This window comes from Morone saxatilis, unplaced genomic scaffold, assembly GCF_004916995.1.
Source record: "Morone saxatilis isolate NCDOM2014 unplaced genomic scaffold, NCSU_SB_2.0 Contig23, whole genome shotgun sequence".
NCBI classification, from domain to species: domain Eukaryota; kingdom Metazoa; phylum Chordata; class Actinopteri; family Moronidae; genus Morone; species Morone saxatilis.
Window position 1 is genome coordinate 1,820,305 of NW_023339796.1, and position 25,089 is coordinate 1,845,393.

The window sequence follows — 25,089 nt, forward strand, 5'->3', positions numbered from 1 at the left end:
GAGCTTGGCAGTAGAAGGTCTGGGACAGCACTGCTTACAAATCACAGTCTGCAGAAATACAACAGTTATGGATATTTAGCTCTAAAGTCACAGTATTTGGTGTAGAGATATTGGTAGTGAAGCAGTATTTAAAAAGAGGAACTTACGATTGTATTTATTTTTACATCACCACCAATCTGCAAAATATGGTAAGAAATTCCTTTTAAAAGGTTAACAAGGTTTAAATGTTGAAAGGAGATGAGAGCTTGGAACAGAAGTTGGCCTCTCTGTCGACACCGAGAGAAAACCTCCTCAGTACCTTCATGCTCTCTGATGCCATGAAACTGTCTTTTAATATTTTAATAACTGTACTTTGATGATATTACAGGTACCATATGTCATATTTTGTGCCAGCAAGGAAGCTTAAAAAAACAGGGAGATGAAAATGTGATAATTAGAAGCAGTCATCAGACAGACATGGTCATTAAATCTGAGGATATTAAGAACATTTTATGAGATGATTTTACTCCCATCCATTGCAGTTTAAAAAATGTATATTAAATTATTCAATCTTAGTGCTAACAAGTTTTGGGGAGGTCAAGGTCTGTTCTTCCGTTCAGCTGGGATTACAAAGTTAGTGGGATATAAATTATAGGTAATGCAGTAGGATTTAAATTAGATTATAAATAAAATATGAAGCCAAGAGGCACCTTGATACTGTCCCGTCATTTTGAATGTAAAAAGATAGGACTATTATGGGCCTATTCACATATGAATTAAAAAGCAGTGTTCTAATTAATGTGTATGTTTCATGTGTGTGGATACAGGGCGGTGAGATCCTTTATCTACGTCTACATTTGTATTCCAAGAACTGTCACTAGTTTTCTGAAAAGCAGCTACCCAAACAGCACGAATGACAAATCATGGTTGGGAAGTGCGAGAGCTGCAGCAGTTTAACACTCCCACCTCTCACATACAGTATTCTCACAGCAGAAATGTCGCAGCACAACCAACGGAAGCCTTCTCCACTACAGCCCTGTAGCTGGGAGAATGATGCAAAAGTGATGCAAGCGCTAAGCCAGCTTCGCTACAAGGTGGCCATCTGGGAGAGGTCTGCCAACCCCGCAGCAAACGTCAGGAGCTCAGGCCAACTCGCAGAGATCCTGCCAGCTGCAGGAGTGGGAGAGAGGGGTTGGCAGTGCCAGCAGGCCGGTGCCAGCGCCAGGGAAATCAGGCCGGCTGCTTGGCTGCTTGGCTGAGTGGCTGGCAGGGCGGCTGCGCGGTTGGCTCGGGGATCACGTTGCACCGCTGTGCAAACTCGAGCTCGGCACAACACCTGTGTCCTCACTCCCTCCCTCCCATCCCTCCCCTTCGCTCGACGGCAGGACTCACAGATGCTTGCAAAGCTCCAGAGGACAGTGCGCAGCTCCCCGCTCTCTCTGAAGTCAGACCAAAATAACCACAGGTGACTCTGGATCGGCGGGGGGGCGTGCAGGCTTTTTAAAGCTCGGATGAGGCATCTTGCAATTCACAAAACGCCTCCAGCTCTGCTTTGACGACAGGCGAAGAGATAAAAACGCCGGCGTGGTGTCACAGGAAAATTGCATCACTAAACACCAGCACACCCCTCATCTCCCTCGCTCCCTATTTTGATTCTTTTCTTTAGCAACAGGTGAGAGAAACTTCTAGAATCGATTAGCCTTCGGCGTGCGATGAAAACTGATTAGCAGGAGAACTGAAATGAAGTTAACTCAAATAGATTTGCCTGCTCCTGAAGGGCACAGAGAGACTGCTGGATGGATCCCAATGCCAGAGCTGTTTCCAATGCAATCACTCCGCCAATCAATGGGAACAATTAAAGGAGTTCCACGCAGTGACGGCGATGACACAAAATCAGTCAGCAGTGTTACTAATGACAGTCTGCATGGATAGGTTGTCAAATATTACCGTAAAACATTTCTCTCTGCAATTGCCGCATAACGCTGAGAGAAACATCTGAGCAATAAGAAATTATAACGTGAGGAACTGCAATTCAAACGTTTCTCATTTACTCAACGCCTAAATGAGAAGTTAAGATTCAGAAAAGATTGCAATTGTGTTTTTTAATGTAAATTCAAGACAAGTAAAAGGGCTCCCTTGAGAGACAGCTGATGTCAAGACAGCATAACAGAGCTGACAATTTCCAGGCATGCAATTTAGAGAGGAACGGTAATGGCGATGATGATGATGACGGCCTTTGAAAGGCAGTGTTAGGGAAGCACTCTGCAGCTCCGCGAGATAACTTTAAATTGTCCATAATCACAGGATCTGAGAGCATATAGGCTGACAAAGTCACGCAAAGACATCTAGCGGTGTAGCAACGTGCAAACTAACTAAACTAAACAGATAACAATTTGACCACATTACTTCGACATAATCACGCATACATTTGCTTGCTTTGTTATGACACACAAGCTCGTGCAGCAAGCTGGTGCAGCGAGAGGGAAGAAGGGGGACTCGACTGCAGTCTGAGGTCCGAGGGCCTGCACATCAATAACAGGGCGAAGTGAGGTAGATGAAACACATTACTTTGACCTAAAGAGCTCAGTAATTACATTTGGCATTTTGACAAGTGTTTAGCTGCAGCGAAGGTCAGTCCTGTCAGCGTACGAGATCTATGCTAATCCACTCAGACGGAAGAAAACGAGGAGACGAGAAGAAGTCCAGGGAAGGAAAGAAAAGGCCCAGACGCAACTGATGCCTTTGTAAAAGTATCTTAAGCCCTTCCTCCACCCGGTCATCAGGATCTGGATTGAAGCTCGGTGACAGAAAGATATCAGTTGTGAGAAATAAGTCTGTCTCCGCTTCCTCCTCTACAAATGCAACCCCTGAATAACTTCTGATTGAATTATCCCAAAGAAAGTCCAGATGACTGGAGACGAAGGTTTGTTTACCACAACCACTATTACTAATGATATCAATCAAATCAAACATCAAATTTAAAAATGCATAGACCAGAAAGAAATAAAAATGAATGGATGAATACACAGAGGAAACATCAGTAACAATACTAGACTTAGACTATCTCCTCCAGTGCTTAATCACAAACCTGGGAATCACTAACAAGGAGCCACTGGAGGATCTCAGACTGTATTTAGGCTCATATGTGGTAAATAGGTCACCAATATAGTAAAGAGCTAACACCATATGAGGCTTGAAGGAGAGCATTAAAAACCTAAAATCTAAAAGACACAAGCAGCGAAAGACCTGTCTGGCTACAGAAGTTGTTTCAACAGGTTAAAGACTGGCTTTGGTTTACAGCATCGGATTAGAGTAGACAAAGTGTACAAGTTTCCATGTTCTTCATAGATTCTAAGAAACTGTGGTGCCATAGGAAATCCTTCACCTCTGACTCCATTATTTATCATTAAAACATTCCTAACTATAACAGGGATGTTATAATTAATATCTTGCACCTACTGTTAGGACACTTTGGCTTCTAGTTCATTAAAATAAACCGGTCACACATCTCTTCTTAAATATAACCTTTATTCCCCAAACATTTTCAGCCATCACACCTTTATTAAGATAGCATAAAGCAGTGTTACTCAAATGGGGGAATGTGGTATGTTACTGCAAAAAATGTTCATTTAAAATATATCACTCATGCATAATTCCTAAATAATAAGAAATAAGTTCTATAGAAATGTAAAGGTTAGTTCACATTTGATATTCAGTATTTGTATTTTCAATGCAACCGTTAACTGCTGTGAGATGTCAACCGCCATAAAACCTCACAGGAGCAAGAAGAATAAAGGCAATGATGTTTGTTCACTGTGAGCAGGAAGTCAGTTTCAATATTAAACGTTTCTATATTCAAGAGAATGGATTTGTTGTTGAAACACAGCTGAAAAACACGGAAATAGAAGTGAAAACAGGGCCAAGAAAATACCGGACAAGGTAACGGAGAACCAGGACATTGGAGCATCATCATTTGCAAATGAAAATGAGAAAATAGCGCATAAAGAAGTATAGAAGTCAGGGTGGTATAACACAATTTATGCTGCATTTATGTATATTTTTACATTTAAATTAAAATCTGTTACTAACAAAACTTTAAGAAGTTCTTTTTTGATTGATATGTGAACTAGATGGGAACGAAATGAACTTCCTGCCACTTTTCCAAGGATTTCTCCATTAATTAGCATTTAATTAGGCATTCACTGGTGTCCCCTCTTCAGGGGGGACAATGTCTCTTTAGCTTATTAAACTGATAGTGACCTCTCAGCCAGAAAATTATTTACACGTCAACACACAAATCAAATTTCAGATGCAACATTGACTCACTGAGCAACCAGCTATTGTCAGCCTCTAACAAAGCCGGGTTGGTTTAACTGGAGAAAAGACTGCGATGGTAGGACACACAGACTGAAACTGACCAACTGTCCTAACCGTCCGTAATCCCTGGAGTGGACAGCTTTTGGGTATGTGTGAGTAACTATCCTCACACTGAGAGCCATGATTAGCATGTATGCAAAAACAAGTGCTGGTGGGATAAAAAAGTAGAAGTCAGAAGAACAGCCGGCGCAGGGATGAGGCTATCTCAGCTGCTCGCCTCCTGCTTTAAGTGCTAATTGAGCTGCCCGCTGTCCTGACCCTGACCCCCGGCCTATTGACAGGGTCCCGTTCTCACGGCCGTGACGCACCGCTGGAAGTAGCCTCTGGGTCCCCCGCCCACCCTCGGCTGGACAATGAGGGTCACCACCTCGCTGCCCACCATCTTGACATCCACCCCCACGTTTGACAATGGCCCCCGGTGGCCTCGGAGCTGCTCACAATGGACGGGCGCGCGTGACAGAAGTGGTAACGTGGCTTCTTAAAATGCAACACCGGGTCTGGCGGGCATGGCTGCGTTAATCGGACCTTTTGGCACCCGCAGGCCGGGGTCAGAATTGATCCGGTGTAAGAAAGATGATGAGGTCTCCTGTGAGATTCAGAACTGACTTCGTTTTCTGCATCAAATAAGCAAATTAGCCTACAGAGTTACATAAAGGAAGTACATTTATGTAGATATATTTACTCTAATAGTGTCCTATACTTGAGTATTTTCAGCTCATAGTACTCTATAAGAAAGAAAATACTTTTTACTCTTTACTCTTTACTTACGCTGCATTTATTTGACAGCTATAGATTTTTCATATAAAATATATTATCAGCTTGTAAAATGCTTCAATAGAGATAAAACCCTATAATAATTTATAGTGTATAATACTGCAAATGCTAATGCATCAAGAGAAACAATTCAATAATATAATGATACAACTCTCTAATTGCCATAATTAATCATTCTATTTGCAATACTGACTTGTATGGACAAAAAATAATAATACACAATATAAATATAAACATCTTTCTGTACACACATATACATAATTAATACATTAATAAATAAGCATACTTATTATTATTATTATTATTATTATTATATGTTTTATTTGGCAGTGAGTATTCATTAAGCACTGTCTATCTTACAAGTCTGTTGAGTTTGGTTTCAAGTTTGGGAACAAATGCAATCGACAAGGTAATTATTTCATTAGACTGATTCCACCAGATTCATATTCAATGGAGCTTCCTAACAAAACATATCTGAAACAAAAGATGGAGTCAGCAGCAGCATCGACAGGTTTTAGTTTAGTTTTATTACATTTTCCATTACGGTATGTAATATATAATGTCAATATTCTCAGATTTGTATTTCATATCTTCAACTTTTATTAAATAAATAAAATAAAAAATAAATCTCAGTTGTCTATTTCAGTTGTCTCATGACTAATTTCCCGGTTACTAGAAACCCCTCTCAGTTCAGTTCAACAGCACCACAAACTGCAGGAATTCTCCTTCCACCGCTGTCCATACTTCAATGTTTAAACGCTGATGTCTTACTGATGTGTTCGCAGAGATTAAATCAAATAAAACTGAATTATTTTTAACACAGCTGCCAAAAGCATTTCACCAAAACACACAAGTTTGTGACGGAAGAGATAGACGTTCAATCTCCACCATCCGCTGCTGAGCGGCTATAAATGATGATAAAACGACGCCATTACAATGGCCGTGTAAAGCTTAATGTTTCAGAAAAGCACTATAAACCCTGGCCAGGGGGGATAATGTACGCTTTGGGATGGATTGATATTCTAGTTGAATATGACAAACGACACTTTAAAGATGGCCCGCCCACACTATTGCACTTTAGCGGAGAGGACGCCATATTTCATTTCGAGCACGTTCTGTCAAATGTTTGCATTAATAACAATCGAGGCTCATCCGTGACCCCGCAGAGCCAGCGGGAGCGGCGGGCGGGAAATGAGAACGCCAACAATAGCACTTAAAAACAGGAGAGAAGCCGTTGCATAATCAGCACAAAGTGTGTGTGTGTGGTGGGTGCAGGGGAGGTTGGGTTTTGCAAATTATCAAGGCAGGGATTGAGATGTTGGGGGGAAAAAATAGAAGTGGAGCTACTCATGTAAGTATTTGTGGAAGGGTGGTGTGTGGTGTTGGACTCTGGGAATTGGCGGCACCCAGGGAATATCAGGAACCTTCTCCTCTTTCTCTCTCTCCCTCTGGACTGACAGCTTGGCTAATGGCAAACATTCCTCCTCTCTTTATTCCCCACTTCATCAACACCCTCGCCTCATTACCGTGAGTCACACTGTAGCCCAGTGCACACACACACACACACACAAACACACACACACACACACCACACACACACACACACACACACTCCCACACACCTTCACAATGTCTTTACTGCTGGTTGCACTCAGAGATTATTACAGGGACCCTCTTCATGTGACAGAACAGGCTCAACTGAGTCATTTTGATTTGAGGATCTTGAAACGCAGTCGCTGAAGAAACTGCCTTCCCCAGTGGGAGAAAGGTGGTGGACAGAACACCTGATGATGAGAAGGTTTACATGCGCGTCCCGGTTTTGAGTCCTGGTTTTGATCACAAAGAACATAAATGTACCGTTCTGCTGAATTTAGCTTCTCCATATGAACACCAAGAGTGGAAGATGAGCAGCTTGTCCTTCACATTGCTGGTGTCACGCTTTGCATTTATCATCATCCTTCTTGTTTTTGCAGACTAACTACTATGTAACACGCTCCTACCGGAAAAAAACCTGATCCCGAATGTAAAAATACAACAAAATAATGCAACACAAAATTACTGTCTCAATTAACAAACAACATTACCTTACTGAATGCTTCACAAAGGTAATGTTTGTTGCAGTTGGGATAATTCTCTTGTGTGATTTTCCTGTTTCTGCTCCATCTTTGTTGCTCCTCTTTCTCTTTTGATACTGGAGCGCCACTTTCATAGGGTAAAATGTAGTTTTAGCGTTTTCATGTTACCCTGATTACAGTTGCACACAGTTGATTTAAGTTAATCTGAGATCTTCTTTCAAATGAGACTAGCTGGTTTAGACCAAAGTTAATCAAGTCAAACAAAAAGCACAAGATAATGTTTTCCACCCCAATCTGGGCAATAAATTCAAAATGTGAGTTCCTATCACTTGTTTGATCAACCTTCCCCAATCAGTGAAATCTCAAAAAATCAGAGGCAGTGATTTATGTATTGTTACTCAGAGTTACTTACAATCAATCTGGGATATGTGTGAGCACAGTCAACTGTGGTATATAACTGAAAATCAGATTCTGCTAGTTAACTAGGTCTACCAGGGGTTGTGGACCTGGATCAATTTGAGAAGAGAACACAGTGTAGGTCATTCATTACAAGTTCTGGAAACCAGGACTTTGGCCCCTGTTTGGCAAGCCATTTTGGCTACCTGGGGCGTTAGCTAACATATTTAGCAGAAGGTAGGTAGTGTTAGCAGAGCAAGTAGTGTTGTGTTGGAAATAAAGACCCTGTGGTATCTCAACATCTTTAATGTGATGTAAATCCTGAGAGGCTGGTGGTCAATATGTTTTTTTCAACGACCGATGCCAATTCTGATATTTAGAGAACAGGTCGATATATAAAGCTGATATCAAAACCAAAAAAGTAATGTACAATTCTTCCATCATTATTATTCTATTCTATAGGGAATTGAGGCACATTTACAGCAGGATGTATGAGTTATTGTACAGGGCTCGAAACCTTTTCTCCACCTTCTCTAAACTCACAAGAGCACTAACATCGCTCCACAGCAGCCACACTGACAAAGCTGCCAGCACATGTGTCTGAAGACATTTTTTTAATTTATTGGCCTCAAGACCACAGACAGCGACTGATGCTAATTATCTCAAAATGCCGAATAATCGGCACGATTGATCGGCCGACCAATTAATCGGTCTTATGGTCCTATGCCTTTTTTTGAATGTGACCAATCATTTTATATTTAGACTGATTCCTCCTCTCTAAACTGTTAAGAAGTTAAGTTAAGAAGAACCAAAGAAATAAAAATCTTAAACATATTGAATCGCTTGGCATCATATTCTTTTCAATTGCATCGTATCACGTTGTATCAAGTCGTGTCCAATCGCACTGACTCGCAATAGGAGTGAATCTTATCACATTGATAGTTGCTTCATATCTATCTTTAATTTTGGTCTCAGTGATGTAGACGCACATCCCTACTGATTGGCCACATTGTGTCTCCATTTTGAAAAAACTCAATCTTTTAGACTTTTCATATTTGCCAACGCCATTAATGAACAAACTCATATCCCCAAACATGACACATTTCCTCTCTTTATTTCGGTCTTTTAGGCACACACTCAACTGTCCAATGGATTTCCACGATGGAGCCAAACGTGGCTGCTTGGAGATTTGCGACACAACAGAAAAACCTTGCTGGCTTCCTTTCAGAATGGGCCAATACCAGATACGTAAACCCAAACTAAACCAAACTGAACACAAAGGAATAGAAAAACTCGCCATGAAGTGCCAGTGTGGGTACGGCAGAATACACAGCGGGAGGGAAAAAAACCCACAAACAGACATCTTGCTGAGGAGTCATGAGTTTTGAAAAATGTTCCTGTGGGGCCTCAGGTGCAGCGGAAAGCCAATGATAATGGCCTGTCTTTTTCTCTGTCAGTATAAAGACAACATTACTCAGCCAAGGAGAACCTACCAGCCACGTTGGCCACATCTGTGGTGCTGACGTTGTGAGTGTTCGGGCTCACTTTGAAGGTCACAGCGGGGCCCACCACCCTGTAAAACACACACACACACACACACACACACACACACAGTGAGAAGATTGACAAAAGACATCCTTAGAATCTATTTTCCATGGTGGCGAGGTGTTGTTGTTCAGACGGAGGGAGAAAAGGAGTTGTGCTCATTAAAGCTCAGCCATACGTGACGCTCGAAAAAAAAAAAAAACACTTTAACCTGTGGCGATCCTTTAGGCTGCTGCAATCCCCATCACCACTGCGAGATAACCTCTTGAATCTCAATGTAATGCACCCGGCGGCATTTAAGCACGCTGGGAAATGAAGAGAAGGGGGTCGGGGATGAGAGGATTCTGGCCATCTAACTAGAGGACGCTCTGATACGTGATTCTCAGACGAGCAAATGCATTTCCAGCAGCCTCGTTTGTGATACATTTACATTTTGATTCGACGTATGCTGATTGCGACGCATATTGTCGTGATCGATGTAAATTGAGGGTGACGGGAACTGGAGCAGCGAGAAAGGCAAGAAGAGAGACAACACAGACAGAAATGGGACAGAAGGACATCTGTATTGGTGCTTTGGAAAGGTGCCCCCCCCCACCCCACCCCGTTCATCCAACATTCATGCCAATAAAGCAGCTTGAACTGAAACACTGAGGGAGCGACGGAGAGAAGCTGGGTGGTCGGAGGCTGAGCGGAGTCTCCCAATGCGATTAACCTTTTGTTTTTCCTGCTGTAATTCAGACTAAAGGCCCAGTAGGAAGATATATTACCAGGTTCCCCTCCAGGAAGTATTGTGCGCTGCTATAGGAAGTGCTACTGCTACTGTAACACTATTATAAAATATGGCAACATCGTTAATGGAGCAGGTCCTATCCTAAAGCTGTCGACAGGAAGAAAAACATTCAAGATGTTTTCAGGGATTCACGAAAGTGGTTTTCATTTCAGGTTGATGGATTTAAATTGTTGCTCTTTCACTGTAGGTTTTGAGCTTGTCTTTGAAAGCTGTGCGGTCCACCTCTTCAGTTTCAGTAACAACATAAAAAAAAAAAAAAAAAGGTAAAATAAGCAGCAAAAAAATTTAAGAAAGAGAAATACAGAACATAAAAGCAATTCTACCTTTTTGTACAAAATATATTTTCTCAGAAAATGTCCCATAGCACAGTCAAATTTAATCTTAAATGGCATCATTTCTTCTTTTTTCAGGTGTTCTGTTTTAAGGAAACTCTCTTAAGAATGTCTCGCTGAAAAATCTTCACGTTTCGTCAAATGGCCTGTCCGTGGCTTAAACACTTAAAAAAACAGCCCCGGTGTCCCATTTCACTGGCAAGTTGGAAAATCGTTAGGCACATATATCATGTCACAATGTACACAAAAGCCTTCCGGAGTCATAACCTAAATCGAACAGGAAGTCGGCCATTTTTATTTAATGTCAAACATTGGCGCCATTTCTGCTATTTCCAGGCCCTCTAATGTATCAAACTCCTCCTAGAGAATTGATCGGATTGACTTCAGACTTTGTCAGTACACACTAATGACGTTCAAATTATCAATTCATACATTTTTTCAATGAGCATTTCTCTAACCATCAATCCAACCAGCCAGGCTTCTCATGGGTCCTCGCCCACACTTGTGGATTAACAGCCTTCAATTGACATTCCATGCAGCCATGCAACTATTATTGTGGCTTTTTAATTGGGTTTCTTCTGCCCTGAGGTCAGTGTATCAAAGAAAAACACGAACAGCAGCAAGCGCAGTAGTAATGTTATACTATTCTAACATTTAAGGTGCAATAACAAACTAATTAGACTGGGTCAAATTAATGATCCCCAAGGGAGAACTTGGTGGAGCTATGTGCTGGAATTGAAAAAAAATCAACTTTCCTTCCTTTCTCTTTTGTTATGAATTCCACAACGTACTGTCCTGCTCTAGCTACTGTATTCCACACAAGACCTTTTTTGAAGTTCAAAATACAAACTGAGCAGCCAAAGAGACAAATATCACACCCTGTCCCGGTCGGTCTGTCTAAGGGAGTCCACGAAATGCTCCAGCTCATTTTTCTGACCATTATTTCTCCTGCGAGGAATGAGGCCGATATATTTGTCACATCTATGGAGTGATTCATCAGCCGGTGCGGGCGAAGTCTCTGTGTGTGCTGAAGAGGGAAAAATCACTCACGTTGAGTTGATCACATATCCATCCGTCGGCCTCTGCCACCCAGGGCAGCTCCAGCACAAAGACCCCACATCGACTCCGAACCTCGTAAATATCCTCGTCACTCACCGGGCCACAGGAGCTCACATGATGTGATTTCTACATCTTCTACTTATCATATTTATCATTTAGAAAAATATGACAACGTATATATATGTCATATGTTAGAAATGTACTAGATTCTAGAATTTACTAGAAGTATTTGATAGATTCAGCGAGACTTAAGGCCTTCAAGCCCAGAAGTCTGATCAACTGAAGCACAAATAAAAGTAAAATTTACCTTTTATTTTTTAAGGTGATCAAAAAGTAATAAATGCTTCCCTGTTTTGTGCAAACCTTGACAATTTTAAGAGATTTTTCCAACATGACTGGCTGATAAAACCCATTAAAGTGGTTAAGAATGTATTTTCATTAAACTGCAAAAAAATGTGATGTCTTTGACATTTAGAGGTTTTAATCTAACAGCAGCATTATGATGACTGATTGCACGGAAAAAAATAAGAAAGTACTGCAGATGATGATGGTGATAGCTGAAACGATACATTCCACCATCTAACAAAAACAGTGACAGCTACTCTGACGGTATGATTGACAACAGAAACAAATCCTGTCACGTTTAAAAAGATAAAACGTCTTTTCTAGAAAGACTGACAACACATTTACACACTGAATGCTTCTTTTTTATGGATATTGAAGGATGAACATTACATTTTTTTTACTTTGTAAGTGGGTTTTGCAAGACAATTCTTCAAAAGAAAGTGGAACAATTATCCTAAAATCACAGTATATATAATTATACATTTGTCAGTGGCAGTAGAGGTAATGAAATCCTTTACTTAGGAAACCATAGTGATATCAAAAAGAAAAAACACTAAAAAAAAAAAACACTACACAAACTATTGATAATAAAATATGTTTATATTGCTCTATTAACTTCATTTAGCATGTGATACATACAATACATCAAAAATGACAATGGGCTAAATTTGAGGTTGTATTATCCCAGATTAGTTAAAGGATTACATGTTATTTTAAAAACTGAGAAGAATCCCTAATCCAAAGGACATAGTCGAGTTGAGCAGAGTTCCTGAAAAGTTTTAGGATACGAGATTTCCCCTGAAACAGTCAAACATTTTATAGGCTTATCCCATGCCGACTGTAAAAGCTGAATGTAGGAAGTAAGCCATGAGATACTGTGAGTGAACTGGAATAGAAATATAATATTTCTGTGGAGGAAAAAGTATCCCAGAGTGAAAGTTTAAAAGGCTCAAGACCTCTATAATAAGCATTATAAATCCTCAAAACTACAGTATATTGTACTTGAGAGAATGTGCTGAGAAATTTTCTCAAGTCGTTTTCGTTAATAACTGAATCCTAAAACTCAAATCTACTTGTTTAATGTATTTTCTAGGATCAAGTGAAATCTTCTGCTGTGTTTCTAGTGTTCCAAGATACTGAAACTCATTTGGATAAAACCATTAAACATTTATTTATACTAAAATAAAATTTGCCCTTTGGGACTTAAAATTGGGGCTAAAAGATTGTATAACAATACACAGAACATTTAAATGGTTCTGGCAGATTTTTCCACTTGTTTCAAGAACATTTCCGACTGTAAACTGAGATTAAAACACTGGTACGGCTGTAGATTTGTTGCAGTGTTCACACCTCTGGCCTTATCAGTCCACATCCGGCCCATCATCCTCACCATCCTCACATGCAGCCAGTTCAGGTCCACTCTCTCCTCCTAGTGGCGGCTCTTTGATATGACCCTTCGGCTCAGACAGACATTACATCACCTCGACCCTCCTGATTTAAAAAAAAACATCCAGTCTACACTCAGTGACGGTTACGCAACAGCCATCATTATTCGGCAGCCAGCTACAGTCAAAGGCTCTGCGAAGCCACCCACATCAACGCTTCCCTCCCGCCCTCTTCTTCGCCCTCAACCACTACCAGGCCACCGCGGCAGCTAAAAACATTTCCAAGGCCATTTTGCTGAAAGCGCTCACCGTCAGTATTATCTAATCAGTATCGAATTGTTCCAAATGAAACGTAAGGGTGTGAGTCACTCTCCAGGTTTGTTTTGTGTCCTGGCACAGAGTGTAGGCTCACTTTTATGATTCATATGTTGCCAGTGTGGAAGTTTTGCTGCAGGCTCACTGAACCGCTGCTGCTCCCTGGCTCCAGCCCCCGAGAGGAAATTGTTAGAAAAGGGAAGTTTTGTTGTCTTTACAGTGGCTGAGGTTGCACAGGTCACTAAATACTTTGTTCAGACACATTTTTGTTGTTGTAATATGCTAATCTGGTGCTATTGTGTAAGGTGTAAGGTTGAGGGGCCTGCAGTGTTGCTGCCTGGCGAATGGATGAAGGGGATGTTGTACAGAGACGCAGGATAAATGCATGGGAGGGACACATATATATTGCTGTGACTTTATACAGTACTTCCAGTTCAGTTACAGTCAATACAACTTTGTAAAGCTTAAAAACCAGTTTACCTGATCACAGAACTACACATTTGTCCACCTGAAGTTGGTTTCATTTGTTCAGTTTTTGAGCTATCCACCTGTACATCTGAAAAATGAACATCCTTACTGGTTGCTTTGAATAATCTACAGGCTTCACTTTAGTGGGACTTTTTTGTTCCAAATAAATAGTTTAGCAAATGCAATTTTTCAGTTTAATACATTAAATCAAAACTATCTGCGTGGCTGGATACCAATGTCAGCATATTATAGATTTATTTTGGAATTTGGATGAACTTGAATAAAGGAAGGTTAAAATAAACTTTAAGTAGGAGGTACAGATTAATTCACCACTTTCACATGTTATAAATGTACATTTCTCTTACTTACTCAAAAGTTTTAACTGCTTTTAAATGCATTTTTTGGAGGGAGTGCTGAATAGATATACTGAATATGTCCCTGTCGATCTGAAGCTTTCAGTGCTGTAAAACCACAGAGCCAGACTCCGTCCTTCAGATTGATAAAAGCACATCAGGTAATCAATGAATATGATAATATGGTACATTCTCCCCATTACAGCGTTGTAAGTAGACGTAAAGGTACACACAATTCTGCCTGCTGGATTATTCTTAAAATGTTGAGATGAATGAAACATAGACAGTTTTTTTTGTTGAATTCAATGTAAAGTTTTGTAGATTATTTCAGTTAAAATGTGCAGAATATGTTTCTTGACACCTGCAGTTTAAATGCTGATGCACTGTACAACACTCACTACTCACTAATGTTTCACCCATAATTTCATCCTTATCAGAGATCTGAAAGAGCAATTAGAGCATCACAGGAGCTTTGTGTTAATGCTAAATACATTCCTTCAGCAGCTAATCAGCGAAGGGTGGCACAATGTATTTAACAGTAAGGGAAACTCAACCGTCTCAGCTCAAGGAAACACCTACGTTCAATTATATCAAGAGACACTCCTTAGTTCTCGCTACTGCTGTTAGAGTCAACTTAACGTCTGACCTCTACAGCAAAATAACTGCTTTTAAACCAGTCCTTCAGGCTATTATTCAAAAAATGTGAATATTGAAAGAATAAGATCATTTCTCTAACCTTAAATTTATAGGAAATATAATGGGGGAACTGGAGTTTAAAGGAGAGAAAGAAGCTGTGGAAACCAGTTGTTGGTGCTGAGGAGCAGGGGGCGGTAAAAGCCAGGGGCAGGCTGGGTAAATCAGGAGTGTCAGCCGGCTCAGTGTCAGTGTAAAGCTTTTGTTTCTGGGCTCACTTATTCTGGTGGAGGTGACTGCCGTTGCCACAGCGGTGAGGAGCCAGGGCGGCCCTGGAAAATAAGCGTGGCGCCTCTGACAAATTGTCAAGGCGGCTCCCCCTGCTGGGCTTTCACCGCGCTCACAACAAAAGAGGCCCCTCGGCTTTCTCCCTCTCTCTCCCTCTCCGTATCTCTCTCTCTCTCTCTCTCTGTCGCTCTCTTGCTTTCTCTGCCTCCAATCCATCACTCTCCCCAGTGTATAGCTCCCCGCTTTCATTCCCAGAATAGGAGAACAAAGACAAAAGGTGCATTAGAACAGGAGAACAGTACGGGCCACCCAGGGACTCAATACAGCAGCCGAGCAGCGCGGCGAGGTGCCACGGGAACAACAGGGTCGGGTGGTTGGGGGCGGAGAGAGAGAGAGTGTGTGTGAAGGTATGTCTGTGTGTGTGTGTGTGTGTGAATCGCACGACCCCAAGCCACCCAATCCCCACCTGTCCACACACACTCATGAATGCATGAATGTACACACGAATTCTTCCTCCTCTGTCTTACTTCTGTTCAGTTGCACGTTGCTTTAGTGGCACTGTAGTGAATGTACAACCTGACACACACACACACACGCACACACACAAACACACACACACACACACACAGGTATACACACGCAACAACAGCATCAGTGCTCGGGTACAATGTGTTTATATGAGTTTAACGGTGTGAAAAGTTTCAGCCACATGACCTCTTTGAAGACAAACATAATATAATCAACGCTGTCTGACACCGAGTGACCGTCATTGGAAAATCAATACTTGATAAAAGCATAAAAATGTGCTGCTCTTAAGATAACAGGAAATTAATCCAAAATGACTCTGCACAGATTACAATAATGACAATTTCATAATCACTCACCAAATCCAAGTTTCTTTCTGTATAATACAGAGCGCTGCATACACGATGTGCTGAGTCGCTTTGTTTCAATGTAAAATTAATATTCATTACAATTTCACGCGAATAGATCAATTTGAAAACTTCGGAAATAGCATACAAACAACATACAAATACAGTTTTGTTTTGTTTTGTTTGTTTTGTTTTGTCTCACTAACATCCAACGTTTCTGTGTTTTTCAGCAGGTCTGTTGAGTGTTGCATTCAGGAACTATCGTGTCCACTGAGCACAAACTGAGGACTTTTTTCTTTGGAAGTTTGTGAGTGCGGCATTTCTCTGAATTAGCATATGAAGCTAGTGTAAGTTCAATCAGGAAGACTATTTATGGTTTTCATTCATTCATTCATTGAGTCTCTCTATCCTCCTGCTTTCCTGTATCACCTGATTAGGGCAGTTTAAGGGCTTTAAGTTAACCAGATAGATTTTTATTTTTATCAACCAATCGTTACTCTGTTGCTGTCAAATGTCATTTCAATGTGAATCTCAACAACCCTCTTCCACCCCATTCACTTCCAGTTTGGCTACTTCTAGCGCCCATGACTGAGCTCACCAGAAGCATCCAGACCTCAGCATCCTCTTCACTCAGCACACCACCACCAGTGTCTAGACACCATCAGGGACTACTTTATCCCCTTAAAATATGATGACTTCACAATGGGGTCAACAAAGACTTTTACATTTATCATTCTTTGTGTACAAGTCAATAAATATAATTGTTCAGTTGAATGATTGCACCACAGTAGCAGTGGGTTTTCCAAAGGAGAGGAATGACTGAACACATATAACTTGTTGGGACCTGGCAATTCTGGTTATTAGTCTACTAACATAGGAAGAAATGTCTTTTCAAATGATTTGATGTATCAGGTGAGAAAGAAAGAAATAATCCCTCTCACTCACACACACACACACACACACACAGATTGCATGACACACCTTTCTAACACCTGTCCGCTGTGCGTTGTCACCTTGCCGGAGTATCTATTATAGTCTTTGAAATACACATGGCTAAAGACATTTGAGAGAAAAGGTGCAAACCAACCAGCACAGTGTCACCCATGGAGGAAAGTAATTGGAAAGTTGAAGATTAAAAAGAACAACAACAACCTGTCCTTTGGCTCGTTTTAGAGTGAACCAAAACAGCTGGAGGGGGAAGACAAAGCGACAAGTTGTGATGTTCTATTTCATGGCTTTGATTGGCTTCCTGGCAATTTGGAAGTGCTGTAAAAACTAGCTTTGTAGGTCAGGGTGGTGCTTGATCGTGTGTGTGTGAGGTATGTAGGAAAGTGGTCAACTTTACTTTAAGCCTCCAATGTCAGAATTCAAAGGTTAATTCCAGTTTACAACTTCGGTCTTGTTTTAAGTTTTGGCCATTATGACTATCAGCCAAGAACACAGCAACATCTCTCAAAGTGATGCAAGAGATTGTCTAACGTTCAAAGTTAGTCAAACTCATTTGGAGGAGAAAACCATTACTGGTTCAACCTGGTTCAATTTCATCATATTTACTGTTGAGACAGACATTTCAGGTTTCTGTTTTAATTCCAAATAAAGTTGGCTTTAGATGCTTGTTAACAGCCTGTCTGACCTTTTTGGCTTGTGACCCCTTAAAACAAAGCTGTATGTCCTGACATGAGAGGTTATAACCTTAATGTGCACAGTTAAAGACTGTTGTTTTCTTTATAATCTCAGGTTGTTTCATTTAAAGTGTGTTACAGGTCTGAAGAGGTGAAAGTATCAAATGTTGCACAATAAAAAAAAATTTTTTTTCCACCAACAGGGACGCTCTGATTTGGACACCTAGTTTTAAACTTGTTTGGAGCATTTCGACCAAAAATAAATTGGTTGGTTTCCAAAGAACCTGGAAGGTGGGCGTGTCATGTGCTTAAGGTTGTTGTGAATTGTGCAACACCTGTTGATACATCCGATTACAATGGGTCCACTCAAAACGGGTGCAAACGGGGGCTGGTTTGCCAGATAGCACCAAGGTTTCATGAATCTTAGATGGAGCCCGTTCAACAACCAAAGCTAATCTGGTGGAAAAACACTACTTATGTGCAAAAAAACTTAAATTCTGCTCCATGTCATATTAGACTTAAGCAATTAACTTAGAGGTATAATGTTATTATAACTGACAGGTGATGGAAGTGATGGTCAAAAAACCAAATTCATGTTATATATTTCTTGCAAGTTTATTTTCATGTTTGGATTAAACATGTTCTGTTTCTCGCTGCATAAAGCTTTTAAACTGTGATCATAGAGGCCTGTATAGAAACACATGCTTGTATGTACACATGCAAGACAGAATGCACTGTCTGTATACTGACTATAATCCCAACTGGTTCAACTGCAAACTTCTGCAGTAACTCCTGTTTTGCTGTTGCAGCTCAACGCATAGAAAATGTTCACAAACCTACTGCAAAGTCACCTGTGGGGAGAAATATAGCAACTCTGAAAAAGAGAGAGAAAAAGAGAGAGAGACAGAGAGACAGAGAGATTGACAGTGACAGACAAAAATAAAGAGAGGAGACAGAAATAGATTGAGACAAACTGAGAAAGAATCAGATTGGAAAGAAGAGAGGAAGAAGAAGAAACAGAGAAATAGATAATGACAGCAAATGAGTGAGAGACAGAGAAAGACACATAGAAAGAGAGAGAGAGAAAGAGGGTTCAGGGAGAGTTCAGTCTCATTAATAAATGATTGCAGTTAGCGGCAGCTCGACTCCAACATGTCAATAACGGGGGACGAGCAGCTCTCATTGCTTTTTTTCTCCCCCTGAGCAGGAAAAAATGTTGACAGAATAAAAATCAGGCAGTGTCCTTGGATTTCTATTCTGTAAAGGCAACGTTTTCTTCCTTTCAACGCCTCGTGCCACTGGAAAATCTCTCTGTTTTGATCCCACCAGTTTGCCCTCTCTGATCTTGGGTAGGGGGGTGACAGCGGAGGAGCCGACGCTGCTCGGTGAATATCTGAAGAGATTCAGTATGTGATGCTCGCCCTTTGAGAAAACTGCCGCCCACTTAAGCCTACAGGTACAAGGTGGTTGATGTTGGGAACGTAAAGCACACATGAGTCATCTGCAGACCTTCGCCCCTTCAGTATCTCTAGTCTGAGTACGGAATCTATTGTGATTCTGAAATATTACAGTGATGAATTTGAATTATCTTCCAGATGTAATTCTTAATTTGATTCAACTGCTTGGCCGTCTGACAGCTGGCAGGGTTACATGTCCAGAGGCGTGGTTACATTACAGGGTAAGGAGCATTTAAGAAGGACATAATAAGCATTAAAATGCTTTTATTTATAGCTTCCTGATCACTAAACTGCTGGAGCTGTAACTTTGTACATGTATGTGCTGGTTTACTATACATTGTGTTGACCTACACCTGGCAGCCCACTCACGTTGTGAGGACTCACCTCAATTATAGGGACCCAAAAGTTTATCTGCACAACTTTAATAGTTTATTTTGCCGTTTAAACTTCACGGTTAGTCGTGTAAACCTTTGCAGATTAAAGTGTTCTGGGTAACAACAGGTTGCAGAGGTACACAGAGGAGCAGAAGCACACGCCATTTAAATCTTAACAATGTGTTGTTTAGATCTTTGCATCAAGCAAGTTGACTTATTGATCAAACTTATATGAGTGCACGTTTGTCTATGTGCAGCTCAGAGAAGCATGTTCAAGCCTGAACGGGCTTGGAAATAAAAGCGGACAACAGAAGGACACAAGGATTGCGAGACAACTACATATGTCTGTACTCTTTGCTGAGAACTTTTAATTTGATTTAATTTAATGTCTAATCTGATTTAAGGCAACATTAACAGACATACTGCCATAATATATTATCACCTTATAAAGTTGTAGCAAGCAGATGCAGATCCAGTAGCAACATTAGCATTTATTCATCAACATTAGCAATAATTTTGAGTTGGATTTGTGTCCAACTGCTTAAATTCAATCCAATATCAATTCTCCTAATATCTGTTTTTTTATCTCTACCAACTCCTGAGAAAATATCATATCCTCAGCTTCTAGAGCTTCTATTTTCTTCACCAGCTAGTCGCTAACTTTGTCTGTCTGCTGTTTGGTGCTGGACAGGTAATTGTTAATATTTGGTGCTTATATTCTACAGCACCCTGTAACTTCAGTGAAACCCCCAACAAGGATTCATTCTGGTGTTTTCATGTTCGTGTTTCATGGGAATCTTACCAAATCCTTTTAGTACTTTTTAAGAAAAGTTCTACATAAGTTCAATCAACATCATCACACCAATAAAAAGTTGTGTATCTAATTTTACTGTATTTTATCGCTGCTGGATTATAACATGAAGTAAGTAATCCCCATTATTTTGCTGGTCATGTGAACATAATATGAGTTAAACAGGAATATCAGACTAATAAACTCCATCTGAAAAAAAAAGGAGAAGAAAGTAAAAAAGTATTTTTTCTATGAAATAGTATATATTAGCAAATATTAAATATATTTTATTACTATAAAAAGATACATAGGCTTTTATTATATTTCTATTTTTATATTTATTTATGTCTTACCTATATATATACATACATTGTTATTCTATATAAATATACTGTATATTGTGTTAGATTGTAATATAAGTATTATTTATATACTTTAACATAGTGTGAGCACCTTGAACAACTGTAACAAACACATTTTCCCCCGGGGATCAATTAAGTATTTCTGATTCTGGTCTTATTTTTTGTAAAGTAATCTCGTTTTAAGAAAATAAATCTTTATCTTAACAAGATATTACAGCTAATATTGAGCTCCAGCACAGGAACAAGATTATTGTCCTTATTTTAAGTGAGTCCACTCGCACAACTTCTCAATTTAAGAAAAAGTTGTCATGTCCCAGTGTTGGAAATGAATTATTTTAATAAATAATAATTATAATAAAAATAAAAATAATGTCTTACTGTAGGATTTTATTTTTGCTAATTATCTATGCTCATTTTAAGATTTCTTGCCAAGCTAAATTGGCTTACCTCATTGGCAGATTTCATTATATTTTAGAATATTTGGCTTGTTTCTAGAAGGGCTGTTTTTCAGTTTATGATTCACTGCCAATGTCAGTATCTGAAAAGGGCGAGAGGTCGGCAGCATAGATTATTTTGTAGGCGATTGTGTGAAGATGCTGTTTATTTAAATCAGCAGCTGCAAAACTTGAAAATGCTCAAACCCTTGGTATGAAACTGCTGGGTTTAAGCTTGTGAAAATTAACGAATGGTGTGAAATGTGTCACTTCCAGTGTGCCGGCTCTGTTTGAACAGACTTATTTAACCAGAACAGGTGCGAACCGATCAACAATCTCTATAGCAATAGGTTATTTAGAGCGGTAGCGAACACGGTACGCGTGCAGGTTTGTGTTTTTTATGATACTCCACAACACAGTTGGACAAATTATTGGTTTGAACCGGGAGAAAAAAAATACCAGCTTTAGGTTAGATGGTGAATTTGAGTCCAGACTGCCCACTCTACCAGAACAAACAGCATTAACACAGCAGGAAGAAGCGAGCACCCTGTGTTTTCCTGCTGGCGTGTGACTGACAGATAAAAAGCAGAAATACATACGAGAGCTCGGCGAAGTCGGTCATCTGGATTTTAGCCCTGCGAGCCAGGATCTCCATCAGGTGGAGGCCTTCGTCCGTCTGGAGCCCACTGATGGCGATGAAAGAGAGGCAGGTAGGAGGAGAGGGGGAGTGGAGGATGGAAACAAAATGGATGAGGAAAAAGTAGAGAGAAAAAGAATGGACAGTAAATAAAACTCATACCAACAAGCAAAACATAACTCTTGTTTTATTGCATTAAACTTTTGCATTATTGAGTAAATTGACAACCACAGACTAAGTGATATATTTGTGAACAACTAATAAATTGTACAATTAACCAAATTAGTGAAAACAAGAACTGCAATAAGTTTGTGTAAACAAGTTGATTTGGATCAATTCTGAGCAGATAATTTCCTGTGTGATTTGTGAGCTGAGATGAGTTTTCCTGATATTTTTAGGAACTTTTCTCTGTCTGTATTAGAAACTAGAAATTTAAAACAAGACTTAACAGGATATAATTGGCCAACTTACAATTAGTATTTCATATGGTACAACATTAGTGCTACCAAAAGCCTCTCTTGCAGACGGAGTGGAGTTTTATTTATTTATCATTTGTCACATAATCATTAAAATGAGAGACAAAAGTTCTGTTTCCCAAAAAGCTGTCATCCTTAAACTCTCTAGGAAGAAACTACCACCAACAACAGACAGTTGTGTAAAGTTTGTTTGACCAAAATTTCAGTTTAATATTTGAATATCCATAATATATGTAAATAGAAGGCAATTTGTCTTTGCTGCTTAACGTCATGGAACTTTGAAGTACACGCAGCACGCTGAAATGATTAGGCAAAATAGTTTTTCTTCCAGTCATGCAACTAAAATTCAGTTTAGATTAGACGTCAGGTAAACACCAACGAGGGCAACTGAAAGTCTTTGAAATTCAAATGTGTGTTAAAGTGAAGCTTTTATATTTTGTCACTTCCTAATTTAGCTAAATCAAAACATTTCTCTCTAGGATCCGCTCCTGCCTTCATGACGGGCGGATAACAGAAGATCTTAAGGAATACAAGAAAAAGAACATATTGAGAGTTTGACATGGCAGATACAGCAGATGGTCACAAGATTATTGTTAATGACAGAAATCTGAGCACATACTGAATATAATATATATATGTTTCTTTCAAAACATATTAGGTGTTGCAAATTAGAAGTTTAAAAAAAAAGGATTCCTTAAAGACAGGTTGCCACAATGCATCGTATCTACACTGCAACTGCATCTTAATTAAAGAAGTAAGCTAACATAACTTAAATCTAAATAAAAAATTAACTGTTGGAGTAATAACTCAGTTGTTTAAGCCCCAAAGCCCCAAAATTAATTGGCTACTTTTTTGATAATCGATGAATTGTAAATAGTTTTTCATTGTTCATCATATATATGAAATAATTTTATTTAGTGGAAGAGTAGAAAGGTTAAAATAAAGAAGATGCATTTAAGTTTTAACTTTATTCAGTATAAATATATATTCATATATAAGTGTACAGATACATTCTGTGACCACATTTTAATTAAGTCAGTAATATACTGACTAGTTTAAAGCACAATTCACCTAATTTACCTTAAAAATAAATGAGTTACTTTTACAAATATGTTTTTATCCTTAAATTGTTGGAGTTAGTACATTTTACAAGTTTAAGGCGATCAGTTTTGTGGTTTATTTGAGTTTTTCAACTCGAGGAGACCTTCTACTTGCATTTATCTTGAGCTTGATTTATCGGTTACTTATAGACAATATTCTGGTTTTATATTATATTTCCTTATTCCTGTTTGTCCATTTATACATTTTAAATCCAGATGGAACTGTGTTTTCTCAGTTGTGGCTACTAAACCCCTGATGCTGAATTCATGAGATCTTTGAAGCGATTGCTAAAACCTCACGTTTATAGGTTAGCCTATATGTTTTAACAGTTTTAACAGTATTTTTCAGTGTGTTTGTATCCAATATGTGAAGCATTTTGTAGCTTCCTTGCACATCCCACCTTAATTTCTAGCTTTCTTTACTTCTTTCTATCCCCCTTTCTTCCTGCCCTCCATTACTTGCATCCTTTCTTCTATTTTTACTTCCTTCTGTCCTTCTTCAGCTGAACTTAAAGCATTAATTGTCCCAAAACTATGACCCTGGTTGCATGAGAGGGAGAGTAAAATCTCCTCTTTAATATCAGGACTTTGGGCTTTGTTATATATTTTTAAGTGGGTTTTTTGCCTTTATTAGATAGAATAGCTGAAGGGAAGAGAGAGAGAGGTGACGACATGCAGCAGAGGGACACAGGTCGGACCCGAAGGACCCACCCGGGGAGCCCCAGTATGAGGACTTTCACTTTGAATACTTCAGTACATCTTACTTTGGATGCTCACATAGCAGCTAAATATAGAAAGAGAAACTCACTAACATCTCACCAAACTGTGAAGAAAATTGGCAGGGAAATGGAGGAATAACAAATTAAGTAGTCAATTAAAACAGCCTCGATGCATGCAAAGGACAGGGCGAGTGTGTGTGTGTGTGTGTGTCTGTGTGTGTGTGTGTGTATGTGTGTGAGACCACATTTAAAGCTCAATATCCGAACTCCAAGCTAATTGCTTCCTATCTGCTGTGGACTCGTCTGACCTCCCCTCAGCTCCCTCTGCTGAATTCAAATGCAGAAAGGAGACGCCTCCAGACACCTGCAGGATCCATGTTATCTCCCTCAACGCCAGCAGTCATCTTCGGATGACTCTGATGTCGGGGAAGATATGGGGAGGAAAGAGGAAAGACATTTTCTGCAAATTGTGAAAATCTTTTTTTTTAAATATATATAATTATGTAAATTAGCAATTTTCTGTTTCCTTGTTCCTTTGTGTTTGGTGCTCAACAATCTCTAGTTTTTCTCAACAGCAGGAAAGTAGGAAGATTTGTTGTCTTTTTGTAATTTGGAGTAACCCTTTAAGTGTTATAATCTTATTTTAATAAATCACATAATAGGCAGTAACTTTAACATATCATACTAATATTACTAAACAAGTAGTGCAACTAATTACTAATACAATTTCAGTAATGATATTATAGTTACTCCCCCAAAAATAACTTCTTTGGTTGTCACCCCCTATTGATTTGAAATCAAGTCACATCCTTTGGTTTCATTTTTGTAATCGTGCACTTCAAGCAGGAAGCTGGAAGATTGAAATTCAGTGGCTGGAAATATTATATATATATATCATTTTGATTTTAACAAACAAAACTGTATTTTAATTGTGGACAGCTGCAGGCAACAAAGAACTAATGAAGCCTGTGGTTGGATATGTGGTGGATGAAATGTTTGACTGGCGGCTCACCTGCTCACACACAATCTTTTATTCCAGATAAAGAGTAAAATGTGTTTGTGAACAGATTTGAGGAGAGAAATAGTCAACAACAGAAGCTGGACTCATATCTGATTAGCACTGCCTAGTTTG

The 25,089-nt window shown here is 39.5% G+C and overlaps 1 protein-coding gene across 1 annotated transcript in view; it reads right to left on the reverse strand.

Annotated features, from left to right (window-relative positions):
- The window catches only part of slco5a1b (solute carrier organic anion transporter family member 5A1b), a gene marked incomplete in the record, with an annotated part of 195,945 nt that overhangs the window by 123,302 nt on the left and 47,554 nt on the right, over window positions 1-25,089 (reverse strand). The window contains 2 exon segments of the mRNA XM_035671467.1: window positions 9,095-9,174; window positions 21,625-21,711. Coding sequence (XP_035527360.1) covers window positions 9,095-9,174; window positions 21,625-21,711 — 167 coding nt within the window.